Genomic DNA, 11,447 nt, shown 5'->3' with positions numbered 1-11,447 from the left:
AATATATCAAAGAGAGCGCTAGATCGAACTGCGGCTATGACTGACACTAAACAACTATTCATTGAGGCTGATCAGACCCAACTTTTCCAAAACTGGGATGGTTTGTCTCCCGAAGACCAACAAATATTGCTATCGAACTTGGAAAAAATCTCTTCCAAAAAGGCCCCCGCAAAATTACTCGAAGATTGCCAGCATGCTATCGAATTTTCACAAGCAAACTCATCTAAAGATGCTGATGTGAACGTTCAACCATTACCCCATACCTCTTATGAATCGTTAATTGGAAACGGTGATAACGAGGATGAATATCGCCAAGTTGGTCTAGAAGCCATTGGCAAAGGGGAAGTTGCCGTGATCTTAATGGCTGGTGGTCAAGGTACCCGTTTAGGATCATCTCAACCAAAGGGCTGTTATGACATTGGCCTACCCTCTAAGAAATCCCTTTTCCAAATCCAAGCTGAAAAGTTGATCAGGTTGCAAGAAATGGTCGAAGCTAATAAGGTGGAGATTCCCTGGTACATTATGACATCGGGTCCGACTAGAGCAGCTACTGAAGCGTATTTTGAAGAGCACCAGTATTTTGGCTTGAGAAAGGAACAAATTACTTTTTTCAATCAAGGTACTCTGCCTGCATTTGATCTGACTGGTGAACATTTCTTAATGAAAGATCCAGTAAGCTTGACAGAATCACCAGATGGGAACGGTGGCCTTTATCGTGCCATAAAAGAAAATGGATTGATTGAAGATTTTGACAAAAGAGGCGTCAAGCATGTTTATATGTACTGTGTCGATAATGTCTTGTCTAAGATGGCAGACCCTGTATTCATTGGATTTGCCATTAAGCACGGGTTTGAACTGGCAACCAAAGCCGTCAGAAAAAGAGATGCACATGAATCAGTTGGTTTGATTGCAACTAAAAACAGTAAGCCTTGTGTTATAGAATATTCAGAAATTTCTAATGAGTTGGCAGAAGCAGAAGATGAAGAAGGTCTGCTCAAGCTACGCGCAGGAAATATTGTCAACCATTATTACCTAGTGGATTTGCTAAAACGCGATTTGGGCCAATGGTGTGAAACTATGCCATACCATATTGCAAAGAAAAAAATCCCAGCCTATGACAGTACTACTGGTAAATACTCGAAACCTACAGAACCAAACGGTATAAAATTAGAGCAGTTTATATTTGATGTTTTCGAAACAGTGCCACTCGATAAGTTTGGTTGTTTGGAAGTGGACAGATCTAAAGAATTTTCGCCTTTGAAGAATGGTCCTGGCTCCAACAACGATAATCCCGAGACAAGCAGGTTAGCATACTTGCATTTAGGTACCTCTTGGCTAAAGGATGCAGGTGCTATTGTCAAAGACGGGGTATTGGTTGAAGTATCTAATAAACTAAGTTATGCAGGCGAAAATCTATCTCAATTCAAAGGTCAAGTCTTTGACAAGAACGGTACAACTCTTGAAAAATAACTGTGATAGTTGTTTGTGAAATCTTTTCTACTAGCCTAGAAAATATCTTTTTACGTAGAATTTAAATAGCCCTTATTAAGATTGCTATGTCCTACATTATATACAAACCTAAAGATTGCATTTTTCAGGGAGTATTAGGAAAAGTATTCGATAAACTGATGCATTTTGTTTTCTAAGAATCTTTTTTACTCATTGAAAGATAGCATTTTCATTACGCGATGCTTTGCTCCATATTAAACATTTATGTAGCGATAGTGCCTAAGCTCCAATAAAGGGGATGAACCGAAAGATTTCAAAGAGACGTTAATTCCCTATGATAGCAACAAAGGAGGCTGGAAGATTCCTTTTAGGTAATTGTAGAGTTTGGCAGAAGTCTGTGTTAAACAAACCAACACAATTTATAAAAAAATATAATGTTTTAGCCATTGAAACTTCCTGTGACGATACGTGCGTTTCCATACTGGAAAGGTTCTCAGCGAATGTAGCGCCAAATGTGTTAATCAATTTGAAAGATACTCTGGATAGTGTTGATGAAGGAGGTATTATTCCTACAAAGGCTCATGTCCATCACCAAGCTCGGATAGGACCTTTAACATTAAGGGCTTTGGCAGAAAGTGGTATGAGAGAGGGAATCGATCTCATATGTGTTACAAGAGGTCCTGGTATGCCTGGCTCGCTATCAGGTGGACTAGATTTTGCGAAGGGTTTGGCAGTCGCCTGGGGCAAACCACTTATTGGTGTACATCATATGTTGGGTCATCTATTGATACCAAGAATGGCGACGAATGGAAAAGTACCACAATACCCCTTTGTTAGCCTGCTGGTAAGTGGAGGTCACACTACATTTGTTTTGTCACGAGCGATTGACGACCATGAAATTTTATGTGACACTATGGATATCGCTGTGGGAGACTCATTAGATAAATGTGGTAGAGAGCTGGGATTTAAAGGAACGATGATTGCTAGAGAGATGGAAAGGTTTATAAATCAAGACCCCGAGGACAAAGATTCAACATTAAAGCTAAAAATGCCCAGTCCATTGAAAAATAAAGTAGGCAGGAAAAACTTGCTATCATTTTCATTTTCATCATTCATTACAGCATTAAGAATCAGTCTAAGTAAACTGGGTAAAAGTCACATCAGCGACCTGCCTGAATGTGAAATACGATCAATTGCATATCAAGTACAGGAGTCAATATTCGACCATGTCATTGACAAATTAAAGCAAGTTGTTAAGTTGCAACCGGAAAAATTCCGAAACGTCAATGAATTTGTATGCTCTGGTGGAGTGAGTAATAACCAAAGACTGAGAACAAAATTGGAAAAAGAACTGGGTAAAACGAACCCAACTGGTTTTACCAATTTTTACTATCCTCCAATGGACCTTTGTAGCGATAATTCCATTATGATTGGCTGGGCGGGTATTGAGATTTGGGAAACGCTAGGCTTGGCTAGTGATTTAGATATATGTCCTATTAGACAATGGCCGTTGAATGATCTATTAAACGTTGATGGTTGGCGAAAACACCTGCTGTAAATATAAAGCTGTAAATATTATATACGTTTATCTATATATTTTAATCTAAGAATGATGAAGTGATGTTGAATTTTTGGATTAGTTTTCGCCAAGTAGGCATGTCCATTTGGAAAATAATATGGTTCTGATGAGCGTCACGACGTCTTTGCTTTTCAATTTCTTTGCTCCTCGGATCATTATGACTTATGCTTTGTTTTATCCTGACCGTAGGTAGACCTTCCTTGTCGTGCTCCATCATCAATTTCCCTTCTTTGATCAAGAAACTGGTATAAAAGAGATTTTCGATGGACTTGGGGAATGAATTTGGGTCTATTATGAATTTGAAAAGGTTTATGGAACCTTCAGGACCTATTTTTTTAGACAGTTTTTTAAAGCATTTCTTTACCTGTTCTGGTGTAGTTTCTTGTTGTGTAGAATTTAACGAATTTTGAGTAATTTTTTCAGCAGTGATTTTTTCACCGATTTGGTCGTTATTTCTTCTTCGTTGGGTAGATACTTTGAGTCTCCTCTCAACGGAAAGGGGTCCCATCAGATGGTCTACCATGGGAGCGTCTTTGCTCACAACATTGTAGAGGGCACCCATCCTAAACCAATTAAACTGGGAGAAATCATTGTGGTGCGAGAACTGCTGTAAATAATTATGCCTCATGGAGGTGGCCTTAAAAGAAGATGTGCTTTTACTTGTACGATCACCACTCGCAATCCCGTCCTCATCTTCGCCTTCTTGTTGTTCCTGGTTTGATTCTGAACGATTCTCGGCGTCCAGTGTCAAATCGTTCCTATTTTCGGTGATGTTATTCAGTTTGAAATGCTCCTTTAACATATATCTTTTCATTGAATTTACCATGTCCTCTAAATTGACCATGCTCCTTGAATCATCGAACTTTAGATTCCTCACCGATATCTGGGCCAGTTCACTTATACTGACCATGGCTCTAGCATCATGAGCGAATAGCCCATTGTTCCGTATGCCAACAACCTGGTTAAATAAGGTGTCTACAGTATCCAGATTGTTCATGGCAACACCTATATCTCCTGTCCTGGCCACTTGAGCCCTACCCTTATGTATCTCGCCTTCCAGGTCCCTGTACCCCTGTAAGACTTTGAATTCCAGCTGCGGATCGCCATCCTTAGTCGATGAGTTCTTGTCATCTCTTTTAGAGTTCTTTCTATGCTTCCTCGCGTCTCCACTATTCTCCTGTTCTGTAACAGTGCTGACTCTCCTCTTTCTAGACACCACGGTACTGGACATATGTTATCTATCGCTTGCTCTCTTTGCAAATTCCGATTACTGAATCATCTTGCTATTAACATATATCCATCTTCAATTTCATTCCACCTTTTCTCTTAACGCGTTGCGCGTTTCCTCTATTCTGCCATATAGTAAGCAGGAAGGGCTATAAGACGTCGGTCTGTCGAGCCTGAGGGCACCGTGGTTAGGCATCCACACATGGTAGGCTACAGTACATGCTCTGGAATGGCAGCTTTCTATCATCTTGGCTGGTCCACAGTTTTGACCCTGTGAAACGGCGCCTTTCCGCTTTGCATGAAATGTGTGGTAAATATCACTTTGAACGATGCGGCATGTCCCGAATTTACAGATTTAGTAAATCACAAGCTACAAGGATCTGTTGAAGTCTCCATCAAAGCGCACAGATACAGCTAAGAGCAACCGATAGAGCTGGACAAGAGACGGCACACTACTATTAAACACTACCCAACACACCATGATGGAGGAATTCACATATGAACACGATTTCAACTCTCACTTCGCCACCGATCTGGACTATTTGCAACAACCCATCCAACAGCAACAACAACAACAACAACAACAACAACAACAACAACAGCCAGGACAGACTCAAAGTCTGGAACAAGACCAGGATCAGGAGCGACACATGAATGACATGAGCGTTTCATCCAATACATCAGATGGTGGCGCTCAACGGCCAAAGAGGACTCGGGCAAAGGGTGAAGCCCTAGACGTCCTGAAACGCAAGTTTGAAATGAATCCTACACCTTCTTTGGTGGAGAGGAAGAAAATATCTGATCTGATAGGAATGCCTGAGAAAAACGTTAGGATTTGGTTTCAGAACAGAAGAGCTAAGTTGCGGAAAAAACAGCACGAGGGAAATAAGGATCCGAACCCCTCATCACAGTCCCATGATAATACTAACGATTACGACCGTGGTAACGAAAACAATTCAGTAACCACAACGAGTACGTCTTCCATTTTTCACGATGAAGATCTGACTTTTTTTGACCGCATTCCACTAAATAGTAACAACAACTACTATTTCTTCGACATTTGCTCTATCACCGTTGGAAGTTGGAACAGAATGAAAAGCGGTGCTCTGCAGAAGAAGAACTTTCAATTCATTAAAGACTTGAGAAACTTATCGCCAATAAAGATCAATAATATCATGTCGAATGCCACCGATTTAATGGTTTTGATTTCCAAGAAAAACTCAGAGATCAACTATTTTTTCAGTGCCATGGCAAATAACACTAAGATTCTGTTTAGAATATTCTTCCCATTAAGTTCGGTCACCAATTGCTCTCTAACTTTAGAGACCGATGATGATATAATAAATAATAATACTACCAACAATAATAACACTAATAGTAATAATAATAATGACAACGATGATAATGATAACATTAATGAGGATAACGATAATAGTAGTGAAGATAAGAGGGATATCAGAGATAATTTTGGCGAATTGAAACTAACGGTTACCAGATCACCCACCTTTGCTGTTTATTTTCTAAATAATTCTCCTGATGAAGATCCAAACCTAAATAACCAATGGTCAATCTGCGATGATTTTTCAGAAGGCAGACAGGTGAATGACGCCTTTGTTGGTGGTTCGAATATTCCTCACACTTTAAAGGGTCTACAGAAATCTTTAAGATTTATGAATTCTCTAATCTTAGACTATAAATCTTCAAATGAAATAATACCTGCCATTAATCCTGCAATCCCAACTACTGCAATTCCACAACAAAATATTACTGCTCCATTTTTACATACAAATTCAAGCGCAACAGATTCCAATCCAAATACAAACTTAGAAGAATCTCTGTTCTTCGACCATGATCTATTATCTAGTTCAATAACTAATACGACTAACAGACCAAATCTTGATGGCGGACTTCAAGGTAATAAGGATGATACGCTAAATTTGTTGGATACTACGGTCAACAGCAACACCAACCGGGATGCCAATAATGAGGAGGACCATCTAGTTCAAGAACATTTGCCCGACGACACTAATTTAATAGCAAATCCAACCGATCAATTATTGTCTTTACCAGCTGATAGTGAGCTTCCAAATACTCCAGACTTTTTAAAAAACACCAATGAACTAACCGATGAGCATAGATGGATATGATACAAGACGTAACTCTTTTTCTCGGCGTTTGCATTTAACTCTTGATATCATTATTTTAACATTCCCTCCTAACTAACTTCTTTATAGATAACATTACTGACATTCTGATTTTTTACTCCCTTTACCATTTTCGCCTTTTTTGTAATTTTATYAAATGAATATTTATTTATTACGTCAAATATTTACAAACTTACATAATTAGTAAAAAAACAGTATCTTTATATAAAAGGCAAAAAAAATAGTTTATGGATTTAAGATCATTTTCTCTGGAGTAGTTCCATAGAATCTTTTCTACTTTCYAAGAAAGCGTCGATTATTACTTTCTTGTTATCATCATTCTCAAAAGTTTTTAGACTTTTCAGACAGTTTTTAGCACTCCCAATATCTTTAAGTTTCAAAGAACAATCGAAAAATCCAAGGAAGCATTCCAAATCCGTTATTTCCATGCCTAGTTTGAACCATTCTTTTGCTCTTTCGTAGTTCTGAAAATAGTTTAGCTCAAGAAACCCTAATGTTTTAAAACATTCTTTAAATCCAATTGAGGCACAACTTTCCAACAGTGGTTTAGCCCTTAACGGCTCTGAACTTAGGTATAGCTTTGCCAGAAGGAAGTACCAACGTGAACTTCTTTCAAGTTCTAACAGTTCTATACATTTCAGCCATGATTTTTCAGCCTTCAAAAAACCGTTCACCTGTTTTATTTGAATTTCTCCAAGATTCCCATAAACTTCGCCAGCTAGTTTGGTGTTATTTTCCAATTTCAAAAATTCTTTGTAGTATTTTTCAGCTTTTTTATAAGCCTTATTTTTAAGAAACGTATCTCCTATTAATTTGATTGTTAAATGGTGATTGCGTGCATATAACTCCTTTATGAATCTATTGGCGGTCTCAACGTCATTCTGATCATTGTCTTTGGTGGTGTCATTTTCTTGTGCTTGTACCACATTGAAGCTCAATATTGATATAGCGTCGTTGTTACCTAGTTCAGCAGCAACGTTTAATAGTTTATTCTCCATAGCCAATACATCTTTATGTACAAACTTATTTTGCATCCTTAGAGTAACTAAGACATTTCGCATCTGCATGATATCTGAACTCCTTAAGTATGGATACTTCTTCTTCCATGAAATACTATCTTTATCGGTTAATTGTGATACTTGTACAAATATAGGGTACATTTCATTGTATGTGAGCCTCGTATCTAACTGAAATAATATCTTATTAACGGTACGTTTCCTGGGGAAACAATCTAGAAATTTGTTGGGTATTCGTGGTGCAGACACAAGCCTGCTGACAAACCTTTGCATCCTTTTGAACTGGTGATCTTTCTTTTTTTCTGTGTCACTTATGGTTATGCTTTGTCACTTTTGCATTAGGCTGTTTTTATTCTTTCGAGTTGAGTTATGCAATAATATATGGAAAATCATCAAAAAAAGATCAATAAAAAAATAAGATGCTACTTATTAATTTAAATGCGCAATGCGTATATTTATTGTTCATAATTGAACTTTTATAAACTATGAAAGGTCAAATCAACTACGTATTTTAATTGTTGAGGGATCACTGGGAGGCGGTAATTCTTTGAAATAATCACTCTCTAAACACTCAATTGCATTCCATCTCTTTTGTGGGTTCATCGTTAGCATTCCGCACATAAAATCCAATGCATATTCACTAGCAGCGATGAATCTTTTTCTCAATTCATCCCTCGAAGGGGGTGGGTATATTTGTAACTTGTTGTATGACGTAAAGGAAGAAACCTCAGGCCAAGCCCTATCCGTGGGCGTGCCCAAGGCTCTAAATGTGACTTCCATTTGGTCTACGTCATTTTGTCCTGGTAGATATGGTATTCTTAACATTAATTCCGCAAATATAACCCCTACTGACCAAATATCAATAGCAGATGTATAATGCTTGGCCCCGAATAAAAGCTCTGGTGCTCTGTACCATCTAGTCACCACGTTACTCGTTAAGATTTCATGTGGGGCAGGTATGGCTCTTGCTAGACCAAAATCTGCCACTTTGATTTGGCCATCTGGTGAAAATAGTAAATTATTTGGTTTCAGATCCCTGTGTAAAATAAAGTTTCTATGGCAATGGTAGACTCCTCTCAAAGTCATGAGCATCCATGCTTTTATATCTGCTGGTGTGAACAGTATTGATTTGTCTTTTATTACCACTTCTAAATCGGTAGGGAGAAACTCCAAAACGAGGTTCAAATTATCATAAGCCATAAATATATCTATCAATTCAATAACGTTTGGATGTTGCATTTCCTGTAAGTATTTGACTTCACGTATAGCCGACATATCCAAACCATCTTTGAATTCAGATGTTTTAATCTCCTTTACAGCAATCTTTCTTCCAGTGGAATGCTGAGACCCCAAGTAAACAACGGCATAGGTACCTTCACCTACTTTCTTTTCTACAGTAAATTTATGTCGAAATAAGCATTATTCTTTGTTAGTAATCTTCGCCGATGTTGAAAATAACGGGTGGGTAAACAACAGATCCGTACGTACCTTTTGTGTATTCCATTATTCGCTGTTGTATGCTTGATTTGATACTCGAAAAATGTATTCAAAGAGCTTTCAAGTTACGTTTTCAAGTGGGATATATAATTTTTTTAATAATATGTTTTTTTTCTTGGGATCTATTTGCATGTTCCATTCGTGTTACTTAAAATCAAATCTCATAGCACAAAAAAAAAAACAATCCCTTTGAAGTCAATAAATGCTTGAGGACTTTAGGACACTTGAAAAGCATGCTACATTCATATATCAAAAACCTGGAAAAGAGCAAGATTGTTAGTTTAGGTAGAGCTGTAGATCTTGTAATACTGAAACTGGCTGGCAGTAAAAGTAAGGGGTATGCTCGATTAAGTTCTATCGTATAAGTCCCCCAAAGGCCATATCAAAAGCGGTCTTGGAAAATGTGCTTGATATAGTATTGCATTTTTTAAAATGCTGGCAAGTAAGCATTCAACACACAAACCAAAAAAAAAAATCAGGTACAAAATCTTAAAGTGATCTCATCGCAGCAAATAAAGTCAAAAAGAATAGGGAAAGCGGCTAATAGTATGAATACTGGTACATCCCTCGACGGCATACTATATCATGAGCAATCGTCAGTGAAATTAGGTGAGCTAGAAAGATACGTTATTACATACGACTTATACGAAGGCGATGAGATTCCCGCTGATATCAGGCTAGATTCTCTATGGGTAAAAATTGAAAATACCACAAAGCTATCCTACAAGGCAGCTTACCTATTGGGACCGTTTATCCTGTATTGCGACTTACGAACCAAGGGCTATCACCACTCACAAAAGATTATCTCTTCGGCAGACAAGCCTGTTTTCCAATCAAATATTCAGGCACAGCAGAAATTTGTTGCAGAATTATCTTTACATCAAATCAAGCAGCGTTATGTCTGGATAGTGGATGTCGTAAGTCAGATTATTTTTAATAAAGAAACCAAGATAAATTACGAGATATCAATTGGCAACACCAAGGCATCGTTTAAAAAGAAAATACGAAGTACTAGCACATTGAACACTCAGGATAATACTTCATACATAGGGCTGCAAGTACAAAAACTGACTACTGCCGATATATGGGCAGTACCAAAATTTCTTGGCACCTCTCAAAAGTCGCACCTAATCATTCTCACTCACGGCTTCCAATCGAACGTCACAGCAGACATGGAATATATGATGGAAGAAATATACAAGGCACAAGTAAACTATCCAGATGAGCGCCTAGTTGTCAAAGGGTATATGAAGAATATCTGTGAAACTGAAAAGGGAATTAAGTTTTTGGGCATCGGACTGGCCAATTACATTGTCAACGAGTTATACGATAACTCTGTTAATAAAATATCATTTATTGGTCATTCTCTGGGTGGACTAACGCAAGCTTTTGCTATTTGTTACATCAAGATTAAGTATCCAGAGTTTTTCCAGAAAGTGGAACCAGTCAATTTCATCACATTAGCGTCGCCATTGCTAGGTATTGCCACCAGCACACCCAATTACGTCAAAAAATCGTTGTCAATGGGTATCATTGGTACGACAGGACAAGAGCTGGGGCTAGAGGACTCGAAATTCGGTGATAAACCGCTGCTTTACTTGCTATCAGAGGGCCCTCTAATAAAGGTGCTCACCCGATTCAAAAGAAGAACGCTCTACATCAATGCCATAAATGACGGAATAGTCCCCTTATATTCATCGTCTTTGCTTTTCTTAGACTATTCTCAATTGCTGGATAAGTTGGGAGGCCAAACGACGGCTTCGTGTGATCCTCTCTTCCAGCCCAAAGACAACCCTGTTACTCCCGGTGATGACAATGGCAATGCTGGCGATAAGACGACTAACACGTCATCCTGGAATACGTTTTGGAAAGCCAAGGGAAATCAAGACGACAGGAAATCTAAACGTTTGATGAACACTTCCGTCATTAAATCCATGAAGTCTGCAGTACTGCCACCGTGTCCTGACACCGAGTATCTTTTGAACCCTGATACAAGAGCTGCAACTATCATACATGACAAGATCTACACGGAAAAGGATCTACCAGCCCCTGCAGCAGCAGAGTTTCCCGAAGGAAACTCAGCTCAGGGCAATGAAAAGAAGAAGAAGAGCAAGAAGGAGTTGGAAGAGATCATAGCAAGACGCTGGCACAAGGGAATGCACTGGAGGAAAGTGGTCGTGTCACTAAAACCGGATGCCCATAACAACATTATCGTCAGACGAAGGTTCGCCAACGCCTACGGATGGTCGGTGGTAGACCATCTGGTCGGCGCCCACTTCCAAGGAGACGGTGCAGACATCTTGTCAGCGCCAGACGCAGCAGAGCCCCCCGACGAAGACGTAGATATAGCCAGCGGTGGTGTAGAGCCGAATAAGCTTTTCTCGTGGCTGACCAGGGTCGAGGACCCTGGCACCTACCGCGAGGGAGTGGTCTCCACCGCCAGCCACCTGGCCAGCTCTTGGATACGGAGGCATTCCTCCGTCACAGACTAACCAGCCCCATCCAATATGCAGC

The 11,447-nt window shown here is 39.1% G+C and overlaps 7 protein-coding genes across 7 annotated transcripts; 4 read left to right on the top strand and 3 right to left on the bottom strand.

The window, feature by feature from the left end:
• Positions 1 to 36: 36 nt before the first annotated feature.
• QRI1 (UDP-N-acetylglucosamine diphosphorylase) lies at positions 37 to 1,470 on the top strand (the record flags this gene model as incomplete). Its single annotated transcript, XM_018364182.1, has 1 exon — positions 37 to 1,470. The coding sequence occupies one exon, from the start codon at positions 37 to 39 to the stop codon at positions 1,468 to 1,470; it is 1,434 nt and encodes a 477-aa protein (XP_018222983.1).
• A 313-nt stretch (positions 1,471 to 1,783) lies between these two features.
• On the top strand, positions 1,784 to 3,007 carry QRI7 (putative N(6)-L-threonylcarbamoyladenine synthase; the record flags this gene model as incomplete). Its single annotated transcript, XM_018364181.1, has 1 exon — positions 1,784 to 3,007. The coding sequence occupies one exon, from the start codon at positions 1,784 to 1,786 to the stop codon at positions 3,005 to 3,007; it is 1,224 nt and encodes a 407-aa protein (XP_018222982.1).
• Positions 3,008 to 3,047: 40 nt separating this feature from the next.
• On the bottom strand, positions 3,048 to 4,259 carry NSE4 (Smc5-Smc6 complex subunit NSE4; the record flags this gene model as incomplete). The annotated part of the gene is made up of 1 exon (XM_018364180.1): positions 3,048 to 4,259. The coding sequence occupies one exon, from the start codon at positions 4,257 to 4,259 to the stop codon at positions 3,048 to 3,050; it is 1,212 nt and encodes a 403-aa protein (XP_018222981.1).
• A 475-nt stretch (positions 4,260 to 4,734) lies between these two features.
• Positions 4,735 to 6,402, top strand: PHO2 (Pho2p; the record flags this gene model as incomplete). Its single annotated transcript, XM_018364179.1, has 1 exon — positions 4,735 to 6,402. The coding sequence occupies one exon, from the start codon at positions 4,735 to 4,737 to the stop codon at positions 6,400 to 6,402; it is 1,668 nt and encodes a 555-aa protein (XP_018222980.1).
• A 257-nt stretch (positions 6,403 to 6,659) lies between these two features.
• On the bottom strand, positions 6,660 to 7,709 carry MSS2 (Mss2p; the record flags this gene model as incomplete). The annotated part of the gene is made up of 1 exon (XM_018364178.1): positions 6,660 to 7,709. One exon carries the CDS (start codon positions 7,707 to 7,709, stop codon positions 6,660 to 6,662), a length of 1,050 nt encoding a protein of 349 aa, XP_018222979.1.
• A 225-nt stretch (positions 7,710 to 7,934) lies between these two features.
• Positions 7,935 to 8,711, bottom strand: KIN28 (TFIIH complex serine/threonine-protein kinase subunit KIN28; the record flags this gene model as incomplete). The annotated part of the gene is made up of 1 exon (XM_018364177.1): positions 7,935 to 8,711. The coding sequence occupies one exon, from the start codon at positions 8,709 to 8,711 to the stop codon at positions 7,935 to 7,937; it is 777 nt and encodes a 258-aa protein (XP_018222978.1).
• Positions 8,712 to 9,481: 770 nt separating this feature from the next.
• DI49_0961 (putative lipase) lies at positions 9,482 to 11,425 on the top strand (the record flags this gene model as incomplete). Its single annotated transcript, XM_018364176.1, has 1 exon — positions 9,482 to 11,425. The coding sequence occupies one exon, from the start codon at positions 9,482 to 9,484 to the stop codon at positions 11,423 to 11,425; it is 1,944 nt and encodes a 647-aa protein (XP_018222977.1).
• Between the last annotated feature and the right edge of the window lie 22 nt (positions 11,426 to 11,447).

This window comes from Saccharomyces eubayanus, chromosome IV (genome assembly GCF_001298625.1).
Source record: "Saccharomyces eubayanus strain FM1318 chromosome IV, whole genome shotgun sequence".
Taxonomy (NCBI): Eukaryota; Fungi; Ascomycota; class Saccharomycetes; order Saccharomycetales; family Saccharomycetaceae; genus Saccharomyces; species Saccharomyces eubayanus.
This window is presented reverse-complemented; position numbering and strand designations above follow the sequence as displayed.